The sequence below is a fragment of the Grampus griseus genome (assembly GCF_964374135.1).
Source record: "Grampus griseus genome assembly, chromosome: 5".
Lineage (NCBI taxonomy): Eukaryota > Metazoa > Chordata > Mammalia > Artiodactyla > Delphinidae > Grampus > Grampus griseus.
The window spans coordinates 101,239,780-101,266,811 of NC_138998.1; the positions used below are offsets into that span (position 1 = coordinate 101,239,780).

Below are 27,032 nucleotides of genomic sequence, written 5' to 3' on the forward strand. Positions count from 1 at the left end.
CATTGCCCAAAGAGTGGTGAAATCTTCCATTCTGATAGAACATTATGTCCAAAGATTACTTTTCCAATATGTACATATAAACTTTTTGGTCACTGTGTTGATGAATGATGAAGACCATGCTCCAAAGGCACGAAGTATCCCGTACCTCAGCTCAAGAGCATGACAGAAGAGATGTTGTTGATTTTTTAATGTTTCTTTTAAAACATAACTCTTGCTGTAAGAGTAACACTTTTTAAGGACTCTTATCTGGATGATTTTTACAAATTTTCAAAACATTATCAAATAATCTAAGCTTCCTTTTTCAATGAGTTCACAAATTGGATTTTACTTGTCAAGTAGTGAGAAAAGAAAACCAGAGGGGTCAGTATTTTAAATGTGATTGATTTGGAAATGGGTGACATGATACACTACTGCAATAAGATACTTATATTTTTGTTATAAATCATACTCTTCAGTTCATGCTTTCTCACCTAAAAATCACGTAAACTTCTCTTGCACAAACTTGGCCACTTTCTAAAAAGACTATGTATATATCATTTTTAGCATATTATCCCACTTTGTTTTTCCTAATATATTTAAATAAAAATGAGGCAAGAGAATCTGATTATGTAGTGTGCACATACATAGTATGTAACAGAAATGACTGGTCTCAGAAATTATTTTGAGAAAAGATAATAAAGGTATACTTTCAAATGGCACTTCATTAATAGAACTGACTTACACTCAAATATTCCTTATATCCTTGTCCCACTTTCTCATCTTCTGACGCATGTGAGAGTTGTATATAACTTATATGTTCATGTTGTATAAATTTAATAGAAGATTCTAATTTTTCCATCTCTGTATGGATAAACTGAAGAGTCCCCAATAAGTGTATAATAAACTCATATGGTTTGGGATTTCCTGTCATCGTGTGCCTTCCAATACGCTTTTCATGCCAAAATAAAATCAGATTACTATTTTCACTATTATATATAATTATATACATGCATTACCCTTTTTAAAGAATTTCTAAAAAACTATTACATATCTACATTACTCCTTTCAAAAAGTTTAACATCAAAAAACTTCTATTAAGGTGTTGATTTTCATTGATGTATCACATTCATAAAAACATGTGTAAGATTAATGTTTGGCTGTAGAATATTTGGTAATAGAATATTGGTTTTTCAGAAGCTAAAATTCTGAATACTATGCAGGTTGCCTATTTAATGTAAATATGAATGATTTCTGGTAAAGTGAGTGAATAATAACCATGGAAGCTATTTTATATCTTTGAGCACCATATCTGTCAGCAGACATGCAGAAACATACAAATTGAGTCTTCGACAAAACAGTACAAACAAAAAGCTTTCCTTATTTGCCACTCAACTATCCTTTTCTCACTTCTTTTCTCCCTTCTGAGTGCCATCTTCTGTCTATAATATCAAGCTAGGCAATATTTGCTTGCTTGCTTTCTAATTGTTCTTTGCAAATGCAAATAAGGATCTGCTATCAATCCTTTATACTTCTGACTAAAACTCATACACATCAATGTATTTATTCTCTTGCATATGCTTGCATTTAAAACCTTCTATTTCTTACTGCGGAATAAAAGGACTGCCTTTTATTAAAGGATGACAAGGCAATAACTGTATGAGGAAGATTTGGAAGAAAATAAGAGAAATTTCTTTGTATGTGATATAGTAAAAGAGCTATACCTGATCAGAAAATTACTATAGTCTCTATAGTCTTTTTTTTTTTTTTTTTTTTTTCATTTTTTGGAGTCAGGGGCAGGAGATAAAAGAGAGATTGTGGCTGGCATTATCACTTTTTCCTATATATTTTTAACCCCCAAATTTGTAGACGTTAGGGAATTAGAACCATTATCTGTGACTATAGCTTGTGTATCACGCTCTTTCCTCTTTATCATCATAATCACATAGCCAAGGGGCTCAGAGTTTCAGCTGCCTCAAGCGGCTCCTAAACCTCTCACACAGACCAGGCATCAGAGGCAGGGAATGCAGAGCAGTTGCTCAAGGAAAAGAATGGGAGGGGGCTGGTGTGATGGTCTTTCCCAATCACATATAATTACATGAAAACCTACACCACTGTGATTGAGATGTCAATTTTGCACCCTGTTAATATGCTACTAAAGTGATGTGATGCTAAAGCCATTTCTTTCGGGGAATAAGATGATGGGAGAGAGGGGTAGACACTAAAGAAGAGCCTCACTTGTTAGGGCACAAGACGGTGTGGATGTGAGGTTTACTCAGATGCATGATTTTTGTGATGATGATCAAAATGCCATATGATGTTAAGGGATATGTATTAAATGGGGGAAAAAACTAAACTGAAACTAAAATCATGCTTTGGTTATGTAAATGCAATACTAATCAAAATAAATTATGTGAATTGCTTTACATTTATGCCTAATTACCATGCAGTACAATAACGATTATGTCATTATTTTTGTCAGATTAACTTTGCTATAAATTTAATTACATGTGTAAATTCTAAATATTCAGCCCTTGTAATTTAGTATTTTTAAACAATTATTTACTGAACCCCCTTCTATATGCCAGACACCAAATTGCATATTGGGAATAAAAACAATAAGACAATCCCTTCTCCCATGGGGCTTACAGTCTTGTTGAAGAAAGAGACAAGTACTAGGTAGATGTCCAGCAGAGGAACTGAGAAACAATATATTTTTAAATGAAGGTAAGGACATGAGGGGAATACCAATCCCAGTCCTAGGGAGTTAGGTACGGGTTCAATAAGGAGATCTCAGAGCTGATTCCCAAAGAAATAGTAGAGATAGCCAAGAGAACGGGGAGAATGAGTTAGAAGAACTCTTAAGCATAAGAAACAGGAAATGCATTGGCCTCAGAATAAGAAATCATATTCAAAGAAGATGTGAATATCATACTAAGGAAGCTGAAATCTTAACAGTAACGGGGAACCACTGCAGACTTCAAACAGGAGAACGACATGATCAGATTTACATTTCAGATCAGATTTGGCTTTACTGTGGAGAGTGAAGAGAACAAAGTAGGTTTACAAGGAAAAGACTTCAAGAAATATTAAGAACAAAAAGGAGCCAGTTTCAGAACAATGTTCACACAATAACAGCAGTTTTTTTTGTTTTTTTTAACATATTTCTCTCTCTATATATATAGTTTTCATGAGAGGAAAGAAAAATGATATCCTCAGGAAGCCTGGCTGCTTACAGCTTAAAAAAAATTAGAGGTCACAATGCTAATAAGCCACCATAAGACTTAGTGTCTGTTGGTGTAAGGCATCACAATGGCAAAGCCCGAAGTGACAGGAATAATTAACTAAAGAGCCAGATCAAGAACGTTTAGGTAAGAAAAAAAGACTTAGAGCTGGATCAATGCGACACCCCAAGAGGTAGAAGGGAAAGGTGGCATAGAACTCTCAAACTATCTCAGGGTTACAGTAAATGAAAGGCTGACCTTGGAAGAATGCAAACAAACAGTCTAACTGCCAGATGAAAAATGTTTAAGAACCCGCTGGTTGGTGCTACCTGGAATCACCAGAATGAGCTGAGACACAATCTCGTACAAAAACAAGACCATGTATTAGTACTGGTTGTAATACTTTGGTAATGGCATATGTTCACTGTTGTGAGTCAATCTGAAGTTGGAAGTAAAGCATGTTGTCAGCAGTGCATATAAACTGTCACTCATTCTCACTCCACATGTAAGATCATTCCACATGTAAGAAGTAATGAGTGATAAGTTATCACTTACTATATTTTAAATAGTCCAAAGAATTTTTGTTCCACATTAAACAGTAGGAATTACTTGGGACTAGGGTGTAAGTACAAATTTCTTTTGAAACCAGGAAAGGATGCCCCAGAATGACTCTGTTCTGAAGAAACCAAGTATCTCTCGTGGTCATGCCCTTCTGGAAAATTCTTAGAGGAGAGATAAGTGCTAACAACAAACTACAACTTCCTACTCACGCAGAACAATGTGTTCATTACTAAAAAAAAATGTGTCCTGGTCCAAAGCTACTCTTACGGGGGCTGCTCATATTCTGGTGAAAGAATACAGTGATGAATCCTATGCTCAGGATGGTCCTGATAAGCAAACAGCTTTAAACCATAGTAAAATCATTTGTGTCCTTTAAAAGACAATGCACAGCAACACTAGATTTCATTGAGGGGCTGGGGGGACAGAGGGGGCAGAGGTGACATTATAATACAAGAGCTGAAAGGGAAGAGGTTGAGAATTTTCTGGGTGCAGACTTTGGAGGATTAATTATTGACACCTACACAGGAAACCCTCCATTTGGGAGCTGCCCTGTGTCATGTTTTGTCATGCCTACTTAAATTATATTAGAAACCGAAGTAAGCTTTTATATTAATAGCACTCACCTTAAGAGTTCTATCTGTAGAAGAGGCAAATTCCTCCTTTGGCTTATCCTACAGGCTGCATTCTGAGAATCAGAAGAGAACAACCAACTTCGATCATTTGAACACGGAGCATCAACTAACACCTACAGAAAAAAAAGGACACGTAATGCAAATATGAACTGAAAATATATCCTCAGACACAAAGTATATGGGAAGCTAAGTAAATCATGACAAAAAGTAGCAAATAAATTTATTTTAAAACCGAAAATACACCTTGGTAAGTTCTTCATGACATTTCTTCACTAATACTTGACAGAAAAATTTCCTGTGCACTTTCAGTGTTTGGGTTTTTTAGTGGGGGGAGAATGAGAGGACTAACAGTGTACTAATATCTACCAATATTTCATATTTTGATGACAGCAAAAACTTTTACAAGTTACTCATTTTAAACAGATGTTACTATACTTCTGAATTCTCAGCATTTATTTTTAAGAACTAATAGTCCAACTTCAGTTTACTGAAATGCTTTCTTTGCCTTCAACTGTCATACTCTGATATGAAATGTTACCGAATTAAAGCAATACTGTGCACATGTTTGAGTACTGACCCAAATAATATCTGATCTCTTCCTGAGTATCTTTGAGGTACCTGGAAATAAAAAGCATTCTATAATCCCCAATCTCAATGTTTCCGCTTCCTTTGAACATGCTGACCATCAAATGAAAACTGCTTCCATGTTCACTTTATCAAAATTTCCCAGGGTACTGAGAAATTGTATGAGGCTATGTCTGGAAGCAGATGGAAAACAACAACAACAAAGCAACATAACAGTGGTATCACTGGGAGTCTATCAGTCTGTCACAATGTAATAAAAGTACCTTGTCAAACGTTTCAGGCTGGGAATCTCCCATTTCTCTGCCGTCCAATTCAGACACTTTAATTACATTTACCAAAGGCTGTGGGATGAACGATTCTAACGTCTGCCTCAGCCACCTCAACCTCAGACTATCGTATTCATTACAATGAAGATAACCTAAATGTAAAGGATTAAAAAGTTTTAAAACGAACACAACGGAATTGTTAAATTTCCACTTTTGATAAAATAAATTTCAAAAAGAAATTGGTTCATCATAATTATGCAGAAATAGGGCTCAGAGGTAAACATTATGATTCTCTTATGTTTAAAAACAGAAATACACTCACAAACACTTCATAAAACATTTACCATAGTAATGCCCACAGAGCCTCTCAGAAGCTCTCACCATTTACTCATTCAAATTTCATTTTGAAGATGAAAACTTTTAGAGAATTATGGATTCCCAAAGATATGCTATAAAACCAATACCTCAGACACAGTTCTCTCCTAAAGCTCTTAAGAGTAAATGATATATTCGTAAGAGTGAATGATATATAAAGTTCCTTCTAGGACAGAACACCTTCATTTTAAATAAACGAAATGTGGTATGTGGAAAAAAGCATGTAAAGTGTAATTGGCTTTACGGTAAGAAAGACATGGGCTCAAATTATGAGCTGTGAGACTGTGGGGAACTTACTTAGCTCTCCTCAAGAGTCTCAGTTTCCTTATCTGGAAAATGGGGACTGTCCCTAGTGAAGGGGTTCAGAACACACCACTTCAAAATATGCTGCTTTGACATATTGATTATTTTGAGTTAAAGGCACTTGAATAACAGCTGACGCACGAAGGGCATTTTGACCTTTCTTTTTCTTCCTGAAAGCAGGAGGTGTACTCCCATGTGAAATATACCCTCCCTATACCAGGAGGAAAGAAACATTCTTATCACCAGAAACACAGAGTCAAGGCCAAGAGAAAAAAAATCTGTATGCTTGACTCCTGTTACTCTGTCTTATGTTGGTCACAGCCAGAAGCCCTAAGAGGACACAGGAGAAATTTTACCACCTCTACCTTACAAAGTGGTTGTTAAGATTAAATGCTACACCCTAAACTTATACAGTACTGTATGTCAATTACATCTCAATGAAACTGGAATTTAAAAAGTAATTGTGATATTTTAGTAACATATCTAGCATAGGACTGCAAAAGTAGTAACAACAAATGTTTATAATAATTACTAACAATTCTTGAGTCCCTATTAAAGGCTAAGCACTGTTCTAAGACTTTACATGTAGTAACACATTTAATCCTCACAAACCTATGAGATAATTTTGTTATGGTTTCTGTTTTACTGATAAGGAAACTGAGGCCAAGAGAGGTTAAGTAATTTGCCCAGGTTCACAGAGCAGGAAACCAAGACACTTGGTTCCAGAGCCCTACTTACTTTTAAGCACCATGCCATGCTGCTTCTCAGTAATAGAAGGCATTTAACAAATGGTTCTCTCCCTAATAAAATAGTTGTTTTGTTCTTCCTTTATTTAAATATATATTTATAAATATTTATATATATTTATTATGTAGTGACATAAATTTCCTATAATATATATTTAAAGACAAGCATATTTTTAAATGCATAAAAATATGAAGAACATCAAAAATTACCTAAAACCCATTGTCTTCAGATAAGCACCATCTAACATTTTGATAAATAATCATACCATATTTCTTTATGCACAAAACTTATATAAATGGAATTATATATTTTTGTAGTATCTTTTTTTCACATTACTCTTCATCTACCCCCTCCACCAACTGCCCAACTACCCCATATACATATGCTTATATAACTGTCTACATACCCAGGATTATATTTACACACTTCTCTGTCCCATTACTTTCCATATATACCAATATTTCAAAGGCAATACCACCAAGTCAATCAGTAGATATATAAATCATTTGGTTTTTTTTTTTTTTGCTGTACATGGGCCTCTCACTGCTGTGGCCTCTCCCGTTGCGAAGCACAGGCTCCGGACGCGCAGGCTCAGTGGCCATGACTCACGGGCCCAGCCGCTCCGCGGCATGTGGGATCTTCCCGGACCGGGGCACGAACCCGTGTCCCCTGCATCAGCAGGCAGACTCTCAACCACTGTGTCACCAGGGAAGCCCTATAAATCATTTTTAAAGGCTGCTAAATAGTACACAGAAAAAAAATGTGTCCTCCTTTATTCAACCATTGCTAATTGTTGGGCATTCACACTATTGTCACTAATAATAACATTCAATAAGCATCTTTATAAAAGTGTACTTTCATAATATGCTTTTATTATTAACGGGATATTACCAGAGGAATAGATAGGTTTGGGTAGGGGAATTTTTAGTTTTAGTAAATACTACCCTGTCCCACCACCAAACTCACACAGAAGTAAGTTTTATTATTAGTCTGATATGGCTTGTTATGCTGTAGTATAATCCTTGCTGTCTAACACAATTCTTTTCATTTGTCTATTCATCATTTGCTTTTGCTTTTCTGTCAACTGCCTATTCTTATCATTTGACCTTCTTTTTTTCCATTGCACTATTTATATTTTTCTTACTAACAGGTAAGATGTATTTTCATATTTTGAATATTAACCCTTTATCTGCCATCTGATTTGTAAATGTTTCCTAAATTGTCTTCTGAATTTATTTGTAGTATCTTTTTAAGTACATAAGTTTCACAATTTTTTTTAATAGTCAATCATATCATTTTTATAATTTCTAGTTTTTTTTAATCTTATTTAAGGTGGTATTTTCAACCATTAGATTTTCAGGTCTAATTCAACTAAACATTCACACAGGCCACATTTGGCATCATCCTACACAGGACAGAAACTACGTCTTTTGCCAAGAGGGCAGGTGAGACATTGCTTTTTCTTGGAAGGCCGTGTGGCGGTCCACACAGGTGGTAATTCAGGTGCAAGAAGATGAGCCTCATGTTGGGCAGGTGCAGGAGCTGTTCTGGTTTAAAAGCCTCACGTCCCACAGGAGCCTATACCTCTTCTAACAACTCCACAGGCACAGCTTCTAGGGTCCCCACAAGGGACATGCCCATTTACAAGAGTCACTGCACTCAGGCCCAAAGCATGGCATCCCCATCAGGTCTTTAGGGTTTATTTATTTACTCTTTCTCGCAGTGCACATTCATTTTATCAGTCAGGGTCATTTTTATCAAAAGCCTAGAAACAAAGTGACAATTTCTGTCAGGTTACCAGGGAAACAAATCAAGAGAACTGAAGGTGAAATTCTAATGCAGAGTAGGAAAACTTTCTGTAAACTCTTTGCTCAAAAGTATCTGTGTATACGTGTGTGTGTGTATACACACACACACACACATATTGTTGTTTTTCCGGTTGTCACTCCACTGTTAAAAACTTGTAATGGCTTCCCATCATCCACTAAATAAAGTTCAAACACCTAGCTTTAATTAAATGTCTGTAATAGTGAGACCTCAAGAGAATTGTTCAATTTTAACCACTAACTCAATTATTTCACCAAAATATTCTGTGCTCCACCAAACTTGACTGACTCGTCTATTTGTCAAACATACTATGTACCTCTCCTATAGTACTTAACATATTTTATGTCATAGCAGAGTCCATGTGCATTGCTTACCTTTGCCACTACCAGGGCTCCAAATTTCTATATAGAAGGAGCTCAAGAGATGGCATCAATTTTGTTAGTGGGGAAAGGAGTAGAAAATCACCTTAAAGCTGCATTTGTACAGGTAGTACATTCTTTTTTATTTAGTTTACACTGTTTTTTGGGGTGGTTTTTTGGAGGATTCACTAATGCAGCTTATGGATAGGTGTCTGAAAGCTCTGTCTTAGCCTGAAATCGCTAGAAAACGGTCTAAGACAAAAGTTTACATTATAGAAGGGGTACAGTCCCAGGGACACAAGAGTGAGAGAAAAAAAGGAAGTAAATCATGCAAGGAGGGAGCACAAATATAAGAGGGTTTGTAATAAAGCTAGCTACAGCTTCGCTCAGTCTCTCAGGATATGTCCATAGTCTGAAATTACGGACCCTTGTCAGAAACTGGCGTTTAGTGAAGTAGAGACGAAGAACAAATAATCTACTGGCTTCTTCCTGTATCCAGCCTCTCATTGGTTAAAGTCCATTCCAAGAATTGATAACTCCCACACACTTCAGGTTTGTGTTATCTGGCCCCTCCCAGCAAGTACTAAGGAAGCCAGAGAGTCCCGAGCCCAGGTGCAGCAAGCACTCAGGTGTGGTGTCAGTTGGCACCCATCCAAAGGCATCCCCAATCTGTGGCAGTAGTAGCAATAGCAGCAGAAAACTGCAGGATGGCCTGAGCCTTTGCTAGGGTTTCTCCAGTGTGGAAACAATTCAAGTGGCTCAAGCCTTAAGGTGAAGGGTAGCAGGAAACGTGAAGCCAAACATATCTGTGATGGTGTGTAAACCAGGGCCATGACAACCCCCAAAGTCATACCCTGTCTCCACCCTGTCTGACAATACTAAGGAGTCTCAAAGGAAAGAATCACATCTTAATTTCATTCCATTTCTGTCTTTTTCTGATTTAGATATTTTACATTCTACTTCTATTCTTTTAGTGGTAACCCTAAAGATTTTAACATGCATATGTAGAAGAAAAATCTAAATTAAGGCAATCGTCACCATTTTTCCTAAAAGATATAAGAATCTTATAACACTTCCTCCTAAATAAGATGCTACTGACATTGTGTATTTGGGATTTATTAGGGCTTACTTTTTTTTTTTTTTTTTTTCGGTACGTGGGCCTCTCACTGTTGTGGCCTCTCCTGTTGCGGAGCACAGGCTCCGGACGCGCAGGCTCAGCGGCCATGGCTCACGGGCCCAGCTGCTCAGCGGCATGTAGGATCCTCCTGGACCAGGGCACGAACCCGTGTCCCCTGCATCGGCAGGCAGACTCTCAACCACTGAGCCACCAGGGAAGTCCTGGGCTTACATTTTTTAAGTGCATAAAATGTTATTATCATTGTCTTTCATAGTCAACGACTGTTAGATTTTCCCCATGTATTTCCCACCTTCTTTGTTCTCCATTTCTTTTTGCATCTTCTATCTTCCACCTACTATGGCTTTCCCTCTTCCTCTAGAATTGTTGGTGACAACCTTATACTCTTGTTCTCTCTTGGTCTAACAAAATGTCCATTTTACTTTTGCTCTTCAAGGATATTTTGGTGAACATATTTCTGAACTGACAGTCATCTTTTCTTAGCACATTGAAAACATCATTCCTCGGAAAGCTGGCTTCCATTATTACACTCAGAGGTCAATCCTCAGTCTAACTGTTGTCCTTTGAAGGTAAATAGTTTGTCCTCTCTGGCTGCTATTAAGATGGTTTTTTATTTCCAACGTTCTGCAACTTCATTGTAATGGTCTATACTGGCTTAGCTGTGGTTACAAAATTTCAGAGGGTATGTCCATTTCTCCCCCACCACCAAAGTTGAAGACAGGCTTTCCTTTCAGTCCCTTGGAAAGGACAATTTCTTCCTAGTTTACCTTATTGGAGGGAATAGCATTTTGGAGTCTCAGCTTTATGTAAGTTAGTCTCCTAGTAGATGCTCTATTTGAGCAGGCTCTGGCTTCTTTTTTATTCCCACATGTTCATGAAGCACTAGAAATCAACGTGCAAGTTTTTGGGGGAAGCAAATGCTCTCAAGTGAAAAGCCAGCTTCAATGCTCGATTTACCTCCTAGGTTCCCAATCTTTTAATTTTTGGCCACTGAGTATTTGCAGATCACTGACACATCTAAAAAGATTTTGTTTTTCTTTAATATTTAATATTTTATTTAATATTTTTAAGTTATTTTCAGCAGGAGAGTTGGCTAAAATACATAGTTTGTCATACCACAGGAAACAGAAGTCTTAGGTATCTCTATATCCTTCAGAGCTCTACACCTACCATTCAATGCCTCGCACATTGTATGTGCTCACTAAATGTGGCTGACTTGATGTGAAACATGACATTATAATAAAGAATATTCAAATTGCTAAACCTGAAAATCAGGGAAGTTTTTCATTAAATTGTAGCTTTAGTCAAGATTCTCAATTCAGCATTTAAAAATAACTCAGATGAAATATAACTTTATACTATATTATTGTTTGGTCTAGACATAGATTTTATTTGAAATAGGCTTAGATTGGTTACACTTTTTAAAATATATAATGTAAGGCATCACAATCCAAGATTCATATATATACTAAGACTCACTACATTGAGACAGAATTTCATGCTTAAATTGTCAAAAATAAACCAAATCTTTTTTTTTTCAGCTAAGTAGAAAAGAGGGTGAATTTAAAAAATTCTTGAAGAAGTCATTGTGGTTTTTCAGGAATAGCATTTTGGAGTCTTGGCTTTATGTTTTATTTTTTTACTACATGTTCCAAAATGGTCATTGCTAGTATGATTTCCAAAAAGGAGGTGCACCTAATGCAGGGAGTTCTAGGAGATGAGGGAGCAGGAAGGAGGGCAAAAGCAATTTCAGTAAAGAAAGAAGTCTTTCTAATCTTCTCCACCACCAAAGGCTAACTAGATGTAAAAAGAGTATTACTGACAGAAAAGAGAATTTCATGCCAGCCCTCAGCAAGAAAGTTGATGAAGCCACTCCATCAAGCTGGGTCATTCTTAATATGTTAATGCTTTCCTACTTAGAATTGTTTTCTCTTTTTCTATCAACACCAGGACATTATGAAGGCTATGCTGACAAAAGCAGAACAAAAAACAGTGGACAATCCCTCACTGTGCTAACAGGTGGGAGCAGCTGGACCAGAAGAGAAGTAGACTAATTTTTTTAATCATCCTAAAATACAAGCTTTTTAATCATTCAAAGCTGTGAGCCTCCTGGCCCAGAATAAAGGCCAGTACTGATCTAAAGAAATTCAGTGGATAAATGCACACTTAGTGCAGCCATCATTTTAAGCTTTGCTTATAAAAGCTTTTTTTAGATGGCTTCTGCATTCCAAATTCAAGCACTGTAGCTAACCTAATTTGGGCTTTGAGCATCAGCATGAAGACATCTGTACTTCTTAGTAAACCATTATCATTAGCCCTTCATAGATGAAAAGCTACTTTACTTGGAACACTGCCTGTAATTCATTGCCCTTGATGTAAGAACAGGACGATTCTTCTGCACTTCAAATTCCTAGAATATATCTGTTTGCCTTTGGATTCCTAATCTGGAATTTCCTTACCATAAACATGTAAAACATTTATAGCCTACTAATGAGGATAATCTAGGATTAAAATGTCTTCTTTTCAAAATGGTACCCAAATTTGGCATTTCTCTTCCATCTTTCACAATACTAAAAATTCTATATTCAAAATTGATGCAACAAACAAAATAAGAGTACTGTCAAAGAACACACAGTGAAAGTAATAATAATCCTTATAACATGATTCCATAAAATTTCACTTTCAGCTCAAATTGTAAAATAAAATAACCTTACAAAATAAATAATCTCTTTCGTTGTGATTTCTCACAAAACAATACAGCAAGCTTCAATAATAGAGTTTTAACCACAATTTGAAAACACACAGTATGGTTTCACCTAAATATACAGTTAACTGATAAATTTGTACCAATGCCTGGTACAACTGGATTCACAGTTCTCATAAAAATGTTTGTAATCTATTTCAATAGGAATGCTATCAAAGGAAGATATAAAGTGGCAGTCCTCAAACTAGCATATGCATGCCCTGGGGATACGTAACAACTTTTTAAGGGATAAGCAGGCTTAGATAGTTTCAAAAGAATTAATTTTCAGATCATCAACTTCTTAAAAAAGGAGAACACCTCTGGTCAAGGCTTCTCCTAGGATAACGGCCCTTCACCAACTTTACAAATGAGGAGCAAGCTTCCCACCCATCCCGTATCTTATTACAAGTTGTTCCAGGGCATAGAAACCTCCATAGCCCTCCAAACAAAGGCAGTTCAACACACTGTTGCTTTGGCTGAGAAAGTGAATGCGTCTCCTAATTAGGCAACACAGCCTTTTTAAATTGAGATGGTTTCTAATCCTTTGCCTTCTTCAAAATCAAAAACAGACCTAAAGAGTGTTCACATAGTAAATGATTAAAATAATGCTTGGTGAAAGATATCTATGTGATTTAGGGTTATAATTCAGGAGTTTAAAGAACTAGTGAGATTACTATAACACAATTCCCACCATCTTTTTATCTATGTGAACAGCATTTGCACTTATAAAAACAAAACCATCAAACAAACAAAAACCAGACAGAATTGATGCTGAGCCCTGTCTTATCTAACCATAAGTAATTTTCATTCAGGGAAACCTAAAGTAATAGTTTAAACGTCCCATCGTCTCATTAAGAAAATATAATGAATGCATTACTTTTAACAAATATATATAAAAACGCATATTACATACAGTTCATCATTTTTGTACTACTAATAATAGTAATGATAAGTCATTTCAGAAGAACTTTTAAAATCTTTAGAATTGCACTGTCCAATACTACATCCACTTGCCACATGAGGCTAGGAGCACTTGAAACGTGGCTAGTCCAAACTGAAATGTGCTATAAGTGTAAAATGCACACCAATTTCGAAGACTTTGTAAGAAAATGAGAATACAAAATATCTCATTAATAATTTTTATTTTGATTACATGTTCAAATAATACTGTGGACTTACTGGGTTACAATGTATTATTAAAATTAATTTCACTTGTTTCTATTTTTAATGAGATTGCTCAAAAATGTTCAATTATATATGTACTTCATGTTATATTTCTATTGGACAGAACTCTCTTAGAACCTTATGGTCCAATGATACAAAAATTGATTTTAAATGTATATGTTTTTAAATGTATATTGTTTTAAATGTATATGTTTTTGTTGCACAGAAGTATGACAAGGATATCAATACAAGACTCTCAAATGTAAAAGTAATAATAAAATTTTAAAAATCTTTGTCATTAGCTTATCAGCTAATGACATTATCTGATAGATTTGTGTTCACAGAATGTTGTAGTTTTGTTCCCAATTACCTGCCAATTAAGTAGCTGGGAAAAAAATGTTATTTACACTATTTCCTCAGCTAATATTTCCATTCTTTTCCACACTATCCTGGATTTTAGGCTTTCAAAGTCTGCAAACTCAGTCTTACATTTCTCCCCGCATACTTTAAAAGTATCTTGTAACATGTGGATATTTAAAAGTTGTCAGTTATGAAAAGAAAAGTACATTACCTGGATAAGCACACTGTAGCAGAGCTATCGATTTGCCTCCAGGGCCAGCACACAGATCCAGAACCTTTTCCCCATCCCTCAATTCCAGAGCCAGTACTGGGAGAAGAGAGGCAGCATTCAGGAGATAGTATTTTTTTAGGTTTCCAGTTTGGTGTCTTTCTGAAGGCATTCTGTGTGGAGTTCTGCTAAGGTAACATTTCATTGATTTAGGATAGTAGGGTAAAGATCCTTGAAAGAGTGAGTGATAGCCCTTCAAATGTAAATCCTTTTCCAGTTCAAAAGGATAATTGAATCGGTTAAGAAGCACAGCATATTGCCAACATGATGGAGATGTTAGTATATCCCTAGAGAGAAAAAGAAAAACAGAGGGATATTAATATTATACACAGCAATACAATCTTATAGTACTAAGTGAGGGAATGTGGTCCTAGTTTTACACTTTACTTACCTGTGATTTTCAGAGCCAGGAGTTAGTATTACAGACTTTTTCTTTTGCCTCAGGCTCCCATATTGCTCAACCCATTACTGTTATGTTCCTGTCTATATTTAAAACTTTGATATTTTGTTCACCATGGGTTTTTTTCTTTTGTATCAGTTTTGGTCATTAAAATAGTATTTACCTTGGTTACAAAGTTTTAGGGGCTCTGCACCAAAGAGGAATGCCTCACTTGCCTCAGTCTAGTCCCTCCCTGCAGATTATCTTGCCAAAAAAACATGGCCTGTCTTTAACATACCTCGAAATCCATCAAAATAGATTTTAGTCTATCACTCTTTGCGCAAGGAAGAGTTTTTCTTGGAGACAAAATTTAAAACCTGAGTCTATTAATATTAAAGGGAAAAGTACTATCATTAAAGGGTGTTTAAAGGAATGAGTGTTCAAGTTTTCCTCTGATGAAGATAAAAGTATGGAAAGCTAACTACAGTGAACACTACAGTAACAGAGTTAATGAGGCCATCAGTGAATCAGATGATACAAAACCAAGGATGGTTTAAAAATCACTCATGGATTGATGGTGCAGGCTTTCCCTGCCCCCACCTCTCCAACAGACTTATCTTCCTCATTTTTTACTTGGTCCAACAGTTAGATCTGTTGACAATCACAAGCTCACATCAACTGACAAATGATACAGCAGAAAATATTTATTTACAAGCTGACCTTTCTAGCTGAGTTATTTGGGAGCCTCATTAACCACAGTCAATTAAGTAAATTCCAGCTGCTACTCACCCTGGTGTGGCCTATGTGAAGAATGGCTGAATTGAAATGTAACACCTGCGAAGCTGGATGTGTGCCATGTGAATTTCAGTTGAGGGGAACATGTGAAATTGCTCTTTTCACTGCCTCTTACTATGATAGTGCATCACAGAAGCCCAGTGTTTCAGCTATACCGGAGGATGACAATCTCTTTAAAAACATGCTTCACAAACTTTAGCGTGCATGAAGTGCCTGTAAGAGATGGCTGGGCCCCACCCAGGGCTTCTGTAGGTCTGAGGTAGAGCCTAAGAACTTGCATTTCTAGCAAGTTCTCGGGTGATACTGATGCGCTGATCCCCAGGACCACACTTTGGGAACCAATGCATTACACTGGACCCTAAAAGGAAATCTATGAATGCCACGGTTGTAAACCTTATGTCAGTCCATCCTAATCTTACCCTCCAAACTGGATGAATATCTATCCAGAGTTTTGAGTCATGTAGTAACAGGGAAATAATGCTCAGAAACATAATTTTATTAATACAGACTAAAGTGGCTTGGCTTTAAATCATGTGTCCATCCCTTAGCTAACAAGGGCTAGACACTTTCAATTGGCTTTATATACTTTCAATTGGTTAATATCTGGCAGGGCAAATCTCCATCCTTTTTTCTTTTTTTCTTCACAACTTCCAAAGCTATCTTAGAATGTTTATTGTTTCAGATGAACACGAGAATCAATTGGTCAATTAAAAATATTTTATAAAATATTTGTATAGATAAGTAGATAGATAATAACTTTGACTAGGATTATATTAAATGCACTAAATTTGGGGAGAATTAACATTTTATTGTAGTCACTCTTTCCAACTTTCACCACAATATGTTTCTCCATTTATTCCCATTTCCTTTCAGATCCCTTAGTAAAGATTATTAATCTTGCATATTTCACTTGACCTTACTGTATAAAAGGATTGTTAGTTTAGGAATACTACTGATTATTGTACATTATCCAATATGTTAAATCTTGAAGGATGAGGAGGAATTAGCCACAGGATGAAATGAAAATACAAATTCCAGGGCAAAGGCCATAGCGGCCATAGCACGTGTACAGGCACAAAGGTATGACGGACAGTGCATTTGGGGAATTAAAAGTAGTCTAATGCGGCAGAAGGTTATATGGGTCAAGTATAAGATGATAAAGTTTTAAAATATTACCTTATAAATTTAAAATTCTTATAAATGAGAAGTCATTGAAAGACTCTGGGGGGGGAGCCTTGTTAGATTTAAAAACATGTACTTATGGCAGAGTGAGGCAGGAATCTTCAGAATTTATTCTATCTCATTCTTCAACAACTAGATAAAATAAGCCCTTGCTCAGAACAAATAAATTTTCTGATCCCTCTTCACCTACACCCAGCCTACTGAACTACCTGAATTTCCTGGAGCAAGTTTTCTTTAGCCTTTAACAGTCTCAGCATAGACTGTTCCCTCTGCCTAGAATGACCTTTCCTCTCTCACCCCCTTCAGCCAGACTTAACTCTCCTACTTGCTATTCATGGGGCAGTTTAGGCTTTATCTCCCCAGGGAAGCCTATCTACCACCCAATCCACCCACTCCATCTCACCCTGATAATATTAATAATAATAAAACTTACTGATCAGATGCTTACTATGTGCTTTTTGCATGCTTACCTCATTTCACCATCACAACAACCGTGAGGGGCAGCTATTATGCTCATTTTAGAGGTCAAGCTAACTGAGGCTTTCAGAGATTTGGCAACTTATCCAAGGTCACATCACTGTTTAAAGAGAAGTCCCTGATTCAAAATCCGCTGGCTTTAAAGCCTAATAGGAGTGTGAGGCCCTGGTACTGTAGCACAAGTGGTATATGACAGGAAGGAGAAGAGAATTTCTACTCCAACCCTCACCTAGTGCCAGTGGCCCCATTCTTCCTGAAGCTTGACATACGCAGCCCTTGGGAACCAGCTGCAACAGGATCAATTCAATGAAGTGACTGCTAAGGCTGCTCGGGCTGGTACTTTCCAGCCCGGAGAAAGCAAAGCTGTGTATTAACGTAGGTCTCAGCACCCACCTGCCAGTAACCTCGTCTTCCCCCAACACACACACACACACCCTCCAGCGCTTGCATTGGTGGGATGCCCTGATGCTGGTGGCTACTCACTTCAAAAGCTCTGATGGATGGGCAAGTAGCCCAGCAGACAGTGGAGGGAGCACATATTAGAAGACTCAAGAAGACACTGGCCAGGCGCCACACTCCAGGTCTCCTCTCAAGATTCATGAGGAGGAGTCTGAAGCTGCGTCACTTAATAAACTTCAAGGCCAGAAGTGCAAGCACACCATCAGTCAGCAGAACGGGGACCTAGAAGATCAGGGACCTGCAAATATTTTGCTAGTACTTCCACTGATACCATTTTCAAAACAACTATGTACCCTCTGGAACATTTTAAGTTGACATCAAAATCTTCACCATATGTTTAAGGATGTAATTTCCAGCATACTGTAAAAATTGACATTTTAAAAGACAAATTATACTACTTTTTAAAATCTATCCAGTGGAACCTAAATACCAGAGTGATTTTGAAACCCAGCACTGTCCATTTAAAAATTCATGGACTGACTCTTCTTGAACAGGTGGAAATTTTACACTGTTCCTTTCCCTTTTATTTGCATTTTATTTCCCCATATAACTTTATCCTAATACATTTTTGTGCTTTTAATCTTTATTACCCTATCATATTTCTCTCTCTCTCTCACACACACACACACACACACGTGTATATACTAAATTTGTTTTCACTGTAGCCTTAAAGCTCTGTGTTTTATGGTAACTTCTGCATTGGTCACCAATAAAATTACTAGTACAAAATTGATCAAAATAACTTATAGATTTGATAATCTATAAATAATTTGATAATTAAACATAAAAATTCATAGGAAATTTTTTTTTTTTCTTTTTGCGGTACGCGGGCCTCTCACTGTTGTGGCCTCTCCCGTTGCGGAGCAACAGGCTCCGGACGCGCAGGCTCAGCGGCCATGGCTCACGGGCGCAGCCGCTCCACGGCATGTGGGATCTTCCCGGACCGGGGCACGAACCCGTGTCCCCTGCATCAGCAGGTGCACTCTCAACCACTGCCCCATAGGAAACCCCATAGGAAATGAATCTCTTAATGAAATGAGCTTTTTCTCCCTCATACATCCAGCAATGAATACTACCTAGTGCTATAATGATCAGGGTTCAACATCAATTCCTATTTTGAGTTTCTAGAAGGGGTGAGAAAAACCTTCACTTAAATAAGTAGGTGAGAATTAAATATATTTTGTTAAAACAATGTCTCCGTTTTGTTATAATTCTTTCTGAGTTATGATCTCAAATCACTAAATGACATATCTTCAAAAATATTAATAATCTGTTGGCTGACAAATCAATTGTAGGTCCTTTACTTATGCTGAAAGCAAAACTTGGAGACCATCTGACCTGTCAAAGAATTTGGTAGTCCTTCATCATTTACAATTATAGTCCAATAGTCTCTGGCAGGGGGAGTTCTGACACCCTGGAGGAATGCAGTGTGGAAGAGTCAGGATGGTGAAAGTGTGACCCTTCTTGTAAAGTGGGACAAAGACAATGTAGAAGGGCAGGTTAGTAAAGGGGAATAAGTACCCCCTCAAGCAACAGGGGAGCGGAGTAATCTCCTGAAAAAGCATACATGAATGCCGAGGATCTGGAAGTTGATTGCTATAACATGCCTGTGCTCACACATCCCTTGAAAATTGCACAATATATTATTTGGACAATGTTTGTTATATGATAACATGATTTTCAACTTTGCTGTGATTTTCTTTTCTCTTACTATTCTATACTCCATTCTACCTTCCTAACTAATGATACGGATAAAATATTATCTTATCTACACATCACTAAGCACAACTGCTTAGTTCTGTATAAATGCACAGATTACAGAAATCCCTCGTTTTATTGCTATTATTACCCACTAGAGGGCGCTCACTCAATCATTTTAAAAGTCTGGTTTAGAAATCAAGAGAAAATCAACTCATGGAAGTGCATCAAGGTATGTTTTCATGCCATTTTATTTCTATTCTTCAGAGTGGCTAATAATGAGCTGATTGCCTCCTACTCTTTCTTGACATTGTTTCCTCCTTGTTTCTCATGGAAGGGCAATCTATGTCCGTATTTGTTAGCCACAGTACCTCAGATTGGAAGTCCTGAGTGGAGGTTTGTGTTTGGTGGAGACAACAAAAGGCTGAAAAGACTGCACACAAGGAGTCCCTTATGTCCCTATATCAGGAGACATGTGCATACACTCCCAAGACTGGGACTCCAGACCCTTCACAGCAGCACACTTGGTAGAGGAAAAGGCACAGACTTTCAAGGCACAGGCTTGGACTGGCCATAAACTGAGACACCTGGAAATTTTTCTAATCTCTGACTCTAAAAGGGGCTAAAAGTTACTACTACACAAGGTGTGCACAGATTAAGGTTGAAAATGTGTGTAAAGCCAAATAAGGGTCAAAATAGAAATCTAGATACTAGTTCATTTCTGTTTTCCTCAACCAGCCCACTCCACCCCCACCCCCCTTCATTCTGGTAATGCAATCTGGTTATATAATATTTTTTACTGCTATATGTGACCTCTGGGTTAATGAAGAGAATGTTTATATATATATATATATATATATATATATATATATATATATTTACAGACAGGCCAGACTTAACTATGGCTTTTTTTTTTTTGCCTTCCACAAAGTGCACACAAAATTTCCAAAGTTCATGAAGATTTACAATTAATCCTCCCCTCATATATATTTGAGGGCAGACTATATATAATCCTCTTTGTATTCCCAATGCTTAGCACAATGCCTGGTATATAAACACTGCCTAAGTTGTGAATACATACGTAGACCACTTGCACAAGTCTTAAGATAGTGGTTCTTCAAGACCCTCCCATGTCAGGGAAGAGACAAGTCAGTAAATTATGACGATACAACCTTGAACAAATTACAACAGCTGTATCATCAAAATGCAATGGAAACACAAAGGGCAGAACTAATTTTGCCAAGCGCATATGGGACAGCTTGATGAAGAATAATAGTAATAAAAATAATTCTCAGATGTACTGAGGGCTTACAATATTCTAAACACTTCGTTTTTATATGTAAATTCATTTTCTCTTTCCAAATAATTATATGAAATAGATACTATTTTTCCCACTTTACAGACAAGGGTAGTGAGGCACAGACATGTTAAAGAATTCTCCTAGGTCACAAGCTACAAGATGCACAGGTGGGATCTGAACTCCCACTTTAACCACTGTACAGAGGGAAAAAGGAGAGCGTCATTCCTGGCCCGAAAAGACGACGGAGCCTGTCTAGTCATGATAAGACATTTAGTCCAAATATAATACTGCAGACAGTGGGGGAGCAGAGGAGGCTAGTATCCCAGGAGTGACACGTTGCAATACGGCAGCGTTGAGAAGCAGCATGACAGAGTGGGTAAGAGAAACTCCCAGGGCTTTTCCAAATGTGAGCTGCGTATCACTGGGCAAGTTACTTAACCTCTGCATGCCTCAGCTTTCCTATCTATAAAATGGAAATAATAGTAACTACCTCGAAGGGTTGTACAGGATTATGTTACCATCTGTAAAGTGATTAGAACGCTGTCTGGCATATAGTGTCATAGAAGTGGATGCTAAACTAAGCAAACAAACAAATACTAAAGGGGAGAGACTATGGAAAAGGGCTGTTGCAATATCAGGTAAGAAACAATGAAGGCCTGACTAAATAGTAACAGTGATGATAAAAAGGAGATCCAAATTAAGAAACTTCTCAGGTAAAAGCAAAAGCACTTGGTGGGCATTTAGATTTTGACGGGGGCAGGGTAGTGGTGTGTGGTGGTAGTACAGAGTTAGGGAGACCCCAAGACCACCCTTACTTCTGACACCAACTATTAAGTTCGGGTTCCCCAAGACCACTCTCAGGTTGATTATTAGCTAAAAGCGATTTTATTAGCTATATTATAAGCTATAACTCACTGTTACACTCATGGTTATGGTTACAGCTTATTACAGTTAAAATCACGCAAGGTAAGAGATGCAGGATGCAGAGTGTAGGACAGTTCAAAGCATGAAGCTTCCAGTTGTCCTCTTCAGTGGAATCATGGACAAGGATAATCTTTCCCCGTAACGATGTGTGACAATATGCACAGGAGTACTGCCAACCAGGGAGTCCTGGTGTCTAGATTTTACTGGGGCTCAGTAACACAAACCTGACTGACTACCCACTCAGCTGACCTTCAGTCTCCAGCCCCTCCGGAGGTTGGAGGCAGGAGCCCTAGCTGATACGGTGGCCCAGAGCCCCCACCTCACATCACGTTGTTACACTCCCCCATGTTGCCCAAGCTCCCAGACTTTTAGGCAGAGCATTCCAACAGCTTAGAGATCACCTCCAAGGAGCTGAGGGCAAATGTCAGACCTATCTCTGAATAAGGTTCATTCTTCACTAAAAGGTAGTAAAAGTGTGGAGGAGGAAAAAGGAAACTGATTGATAGTGATGCCTTCAACTGAGATAGAATATGCAAGCAGCAAATGGCAACATAGGTTTGGTAAGGGAAAATAATAATCTGCTTTTGAGTTTGCCTGGTACGAAACTAAGTAAAGTTATCAGAAAACACTTAAGCTTAGCAAGGGCTGCATCACTTGAGATGACAGCACACTGAGGGAAGTTCAGAGTCATGCCATGAATGGGCTCACCTTAAGGAGAACATGTAGGTAACAAGTAGGGCAAAAATTGAATCCGGGTAAACTCCCAACTTCAAAGGGCTGCTAAGAGTGTGATGGCAAGAAGTTTTTACAAAACGATAAAATTAAAATAAACACTAAACCTACCCCACTACTACAGAAAACTAAAACTACTGAGTAAATTATTAGCTTTCTAGATAGCACAAAAATGCACTCACTTTTCCCTGGAAGTACATAGACTCTGCAAGCACAAGACTACCTCTTGCAAATAAATAGTTAAAAAACAAGAGTATTTCTGTTCTTATTTCTCCATGCCATCCTCCATGCTCAGACTACTTTCTAAGCTGAGAAAGCCTTTATTCTGCCTATGGCAAATTTAGCACATGTTTATGCAAAACTTAAATTACCATGAAAACCCAACAAAAAGGTAGATGAAGCAGAAGGCATGGCTAATTAAATAGACTGCTCATTTTGTTTAGGGTCAAATAATAATTTATAAATCTGTCTGAGCATAGTAAATAGAAAAATAACTCATTACAGGGTCTGAGTAGCCAGATAAAGTCTGAGACAATAGACCTCTTGAAATTTTTTTTTTTAAATCATCCATTTATGCCTAATTACATCCCAGGTATGAGAGGCATATAGAATAGGGGTTAGCCGTGGGAGTTCATGAACGAGAGAGCCTGGGCACAAATCCCAGTTCTGCCACTTACTAGCTGAGTGAACTTGGGCAAATTACTTAAAGTCTGTGCAGTTCCCTCAGGTGAAAAGTGGGAAACAAACTTCAGAGGTTTGTTCTAAGGGTCAAAAAAAGTCAGTATTGCCTGGCACATAATAAGCATTCCATAGGTGTTTGGTTATTTGGCTATTCTATTTGAGTAACTCTGCATACTGAAAACCTCATGAATTAATTACACGCTTCACTATTCATTCCTTTCTTCTCTGTGAAAGAAGACACCCATTTAAAAATCTAGTTTTGAAATAAAACTACAACTATAAACTACATTTTCACGTTACAGTATTTACAAGTTTCTAAAACAGTTTGTCTAAAGTTATTTCAGAACCACTTCATACTTTATTAAATCACCAAGACCTGGCTTCTCCTCAGGTCTCTGCTGGCACCATCAGGCTTTGTTAGGTAAGACTAGGTACTCCTGCCTATTTCTATTGGGATATTTATGGAATTAGCAGTTTATATAGTTTTAATCATGCGCCTCCTCCTCCATGAACAGACTGTCTGAAAACTAGTCCTGGGGACTGTCTTGCTCTTTGCTCTTTGTATTTCACAGTGTATGGTATACTGTATCAGGCATTCAGTGTAAAGAACCCATAGAGCAACATACTGACCAAACACAAAACTCACTAAACATACAAATCGAACTTCTCTCACATCTAGGCATTAAATATTTCTCATTTCTGTTTTCTATAATACATTTAAATCATTTGTGTGTGTGTGTGTGTGTGTGTGTGTGTGTGTGCGCGCGCGCGCGCACAGGCATGTGTGTTCAAAACACAGCCAGCTATAGATATGAGGAAGAAATGTGATTACCAAATAAAGTGACTTCAGCTGAGATAAAGCAGTGTTGGCTTTAAAGACTTGTTGCATTATCTCCTGAATTCCAGAAACTAGTTAAATATCCTCAAAATTTTTCTTCCAGATTTTTCTGTTACAGTCTAATTAATTTTGTCAAACTGGTGGGCAGTCCTGTTTCAAAGATCAAAGCAATTTCTTAAGGCAAGGGCATACCAACTTTTGCTTATAACAAAATTATCACTACGAAGTTTTCTTTCTACCCTTTCCATTTTCCCATGAGGCAATCTATTTCTTCCTCCTTCTCCCTTCTGAAGCCTCAGCAGGAAATGAAACCAGGTTTAGATTCCTTTATCTTTTATCTTCACCCCTCCCCCAGATGGGTTTATTTCTTGTTCTATCATAAAGCATCAAGAGATGAATTATACTAACCTTACTGTATGCCAGGCATCTCCAAGTTCTCTGGAATATTCCTTTTCAAAATGATCCAATACAACTTTGCAAATCTGTTTTGCAACCTTCCTCTCTGATTTTGCTTTCAGCTATGATGATAAGAAAAGGTTGCTGACACACTCTGATGTTACCAATTTACTGAACTTCAACATTATCAGTACAGTCTTTTTTCTTAAGATAACAACACTTTTTTCCCCCTGATAATTACTAGTTCTTACAACAGGAGTTGTACCTCACACATAACAAAACTGTATTGATTATCTACTTATGAAAAAAAGTTTTCTCCAAATGATTATTGCTCAAATGTAAAGCAAAGGGTAAAGCAGAATTGCGGTGTTAACACAAGAATGTGTGTCAAAGGAACAAAATTAATTTAAATAAGCCACTCTATATGTTAACATTAGGGGAACTGGGTGAAATGGGCCCAGGAAGTCTTTATTATCTTTGCAGTTTTTTTAGAAATGTAAAATTATTCCACAATAAAATGTATTTAGGAGAAAAGTCACTCTAGTTTCCTGTGGAAACGTCCTTGCAGTTCTATTTCATTTACTAATCCAAGAAAAGTTTACCTATGTAACAGATATCCTTTAAGCTCCCAGGACAGTACAGAGTCTCAGCCCTCCAAGAGTTGCATTGTGCTCAAAGCTGAAAGGAGTAGATATTAAAGTCTGCAGGCGGGACTGCAGACAGGTTATTTGAGGCGGATGTGAGTCTTGGGAGAAAACGACAGAGAACGCTCACGAACAAGCGTCAAAACACTCGGCATTATTCTAGAGCTTTGGAATGAAGCCAGAGAAACCCAGCGATCACCAAGTTCCCACATCCCAGCCCCCTCCCTCGCCACGCCGTCGGTCGATAAAGTTTCTGGTTCAGTCACAGGCACCCGGCTGGATCCCAGCCCTCACCCGGGTCAACATCATTCCGTCAGTAGAGGTCAAACAAGAAGTCAAGACCACCGGGCACCTTAAGCTTGCAGGGAACGAACAGCTCTGCCTGTCTCCCGAGTCTCGCCGGAATTCTCTCCCGTCCCTCACTTTTCCGGTTCAACTTCTCGCGAGATTCTGCTTTGCCTGAGTTATCGAAATCTCGCCAAAAACCCTAGGTCCCGCGAGAGGCAAGCGCAAAGTTACTTCTGCCGGTGGCTGAAGCAGGCGGTGCCTACCTGCTTCGGGGGCGTGGCTAGAGCCCGTGGGCGGAGCCTTGGGCAGCCTGTCTTCAGAAAGTCGCGCCTCACCCTGAACAGTCTCTCAGTGCTGTGTGCTTGAGGCTCAGTAAAAGGATGGAAGTGTTTGTCACTATTAGGTACGTTGTATGATCGTTGTTCTAAGATGTTCCCAGAGGCGAAGCTAGTTACTGTTAATCTACCAAATCCGAAGACCCCCGTTATCCCAGATATTCAGGACTCAAGATAAAGAACGGATATGATGAAAAAGATATTGTCACGCATTTCCTAGAAATGGCCCATTGGGATAATATCTCTCTTTTAATGGGGAGGGTTAAAGGATTAAATTGATTGAAATACACAGGTAAAGCGTCTAGCATAGAGACTAGGGAATAGTAAATGCCCAAATGTTAGCTGCTACTGTGTATTATTTTCACTATCTTGATCTTCGTGATTATCATCAAGTTCTGATACCAGATGCCTGACGACCAAAATGACCTTACACCCTACACCCTAAAAAATGACCCTCCTCACCCACCTTTACTAGGGGAAGTGTTACTGGTTCTCAGGAAAGCAGTCCCTAATATTTAATGCCCATCATAATTTTGAGACCCTTGATGCTCCAAATATCAGTATAGTGTATAATATAGGTGCAAATCTTAGGACCATGTAAAAAGATAAATTTCATTACCCCAAATGTGATTTGAAGCTTAATATATTTATTTATTTAAACAGGTTACCCAATAATCTAAAAATGAATTTAGATTTGGTGCAAAAGAAAATATAGTACTAAGGAGTGAGATGATTAAATGCAGTACTTTGTTGAAAGTTTAAGGAAAAGTCATTAGTCTACCTTTTAGCCTCAGAGATTTTATATACTTTATTTTTTTCTGTACTCATTAGATTGCTGCATTTAGTGAATCAATGTGGTAGTATATTTGCAATGTAGACATATAAAAAACTTTAAAGGAGGTAGTAGAAATCATTTACTATCTTTCTATTAGGGAAAGGGGATATGTTATGCTTGGAAAGCGGTCATATTTGTTCTGTTATATTGTTTTGTGACTTCTTTAGCACATTTCTGTTTTCTGAATTTTAAATAAACTAATGCTCATTGAAGAAAAAAAAATTTTAAGCCTATGAGAATGAAAATCATGCATAATGCCACTAGAGATAATCACTATTAACATTTTGGTGTGTTTCTCTAATTTTATGCATTTTCAAGTTTGCTAAGACTATGTATAATGTATCCTCTTTGTTTTTATAAGCATTTTCTTTTATTAAAAGTTCTTCATATACAGTACATAATTTCTAGAAGTTGCATAGTAGTTGAAGGTATGGAGGTTAACATACTTACTCGCTATCCTATTATTGATAGACATTTTTGCTCATGAATCTTTGCATGTCTGATAATCTTATAATTTTTAATTATGTCCTTAGTCTGGGTAGGT

General features: G+C 37.5%; 1 protein-coding gene across 1 annotated transcript in view; it reads right to left on the reverse strand.

The window, feature by feature from the left end:
• The window catches only part of NSUN3 (NOP2/Sun RNA methyltransferase 3), a 52,817-nt gene extending 27,380 nt beyond the window's left edge, over positions 1–25,437 (reverse strand). The window contains exons 1-5 of the mRNA XM_082654210.1: positions 25,325–25,437; positions 24,399–24,508; positions 14,469–14,812; positions 5,242–5,396; positions 4,385–4,506 (exon numbers count right to left, since the gene is read on the reverse strand). Of these exons, the coding sequence (XP_082510336.1) occupies positions 4,385–4,506; positions 5,242–5,396; positions 14,469–14,812; positions 24,399–24,508; positions 25,325–25,339 (746 nt within the window). The 5' untranslated portion in view covers positions 25,340–25,437. The remainder of the gene's footprint in view (positions 1–4,384; positions 4,507–5,241; positions 5,397–14,468; positions 14,813–24,398; positions 24,509–25,324) is intronic.
• Between the last annotated feature and the right edge of the window lie 1,595 nt (positions 25,438–27,032).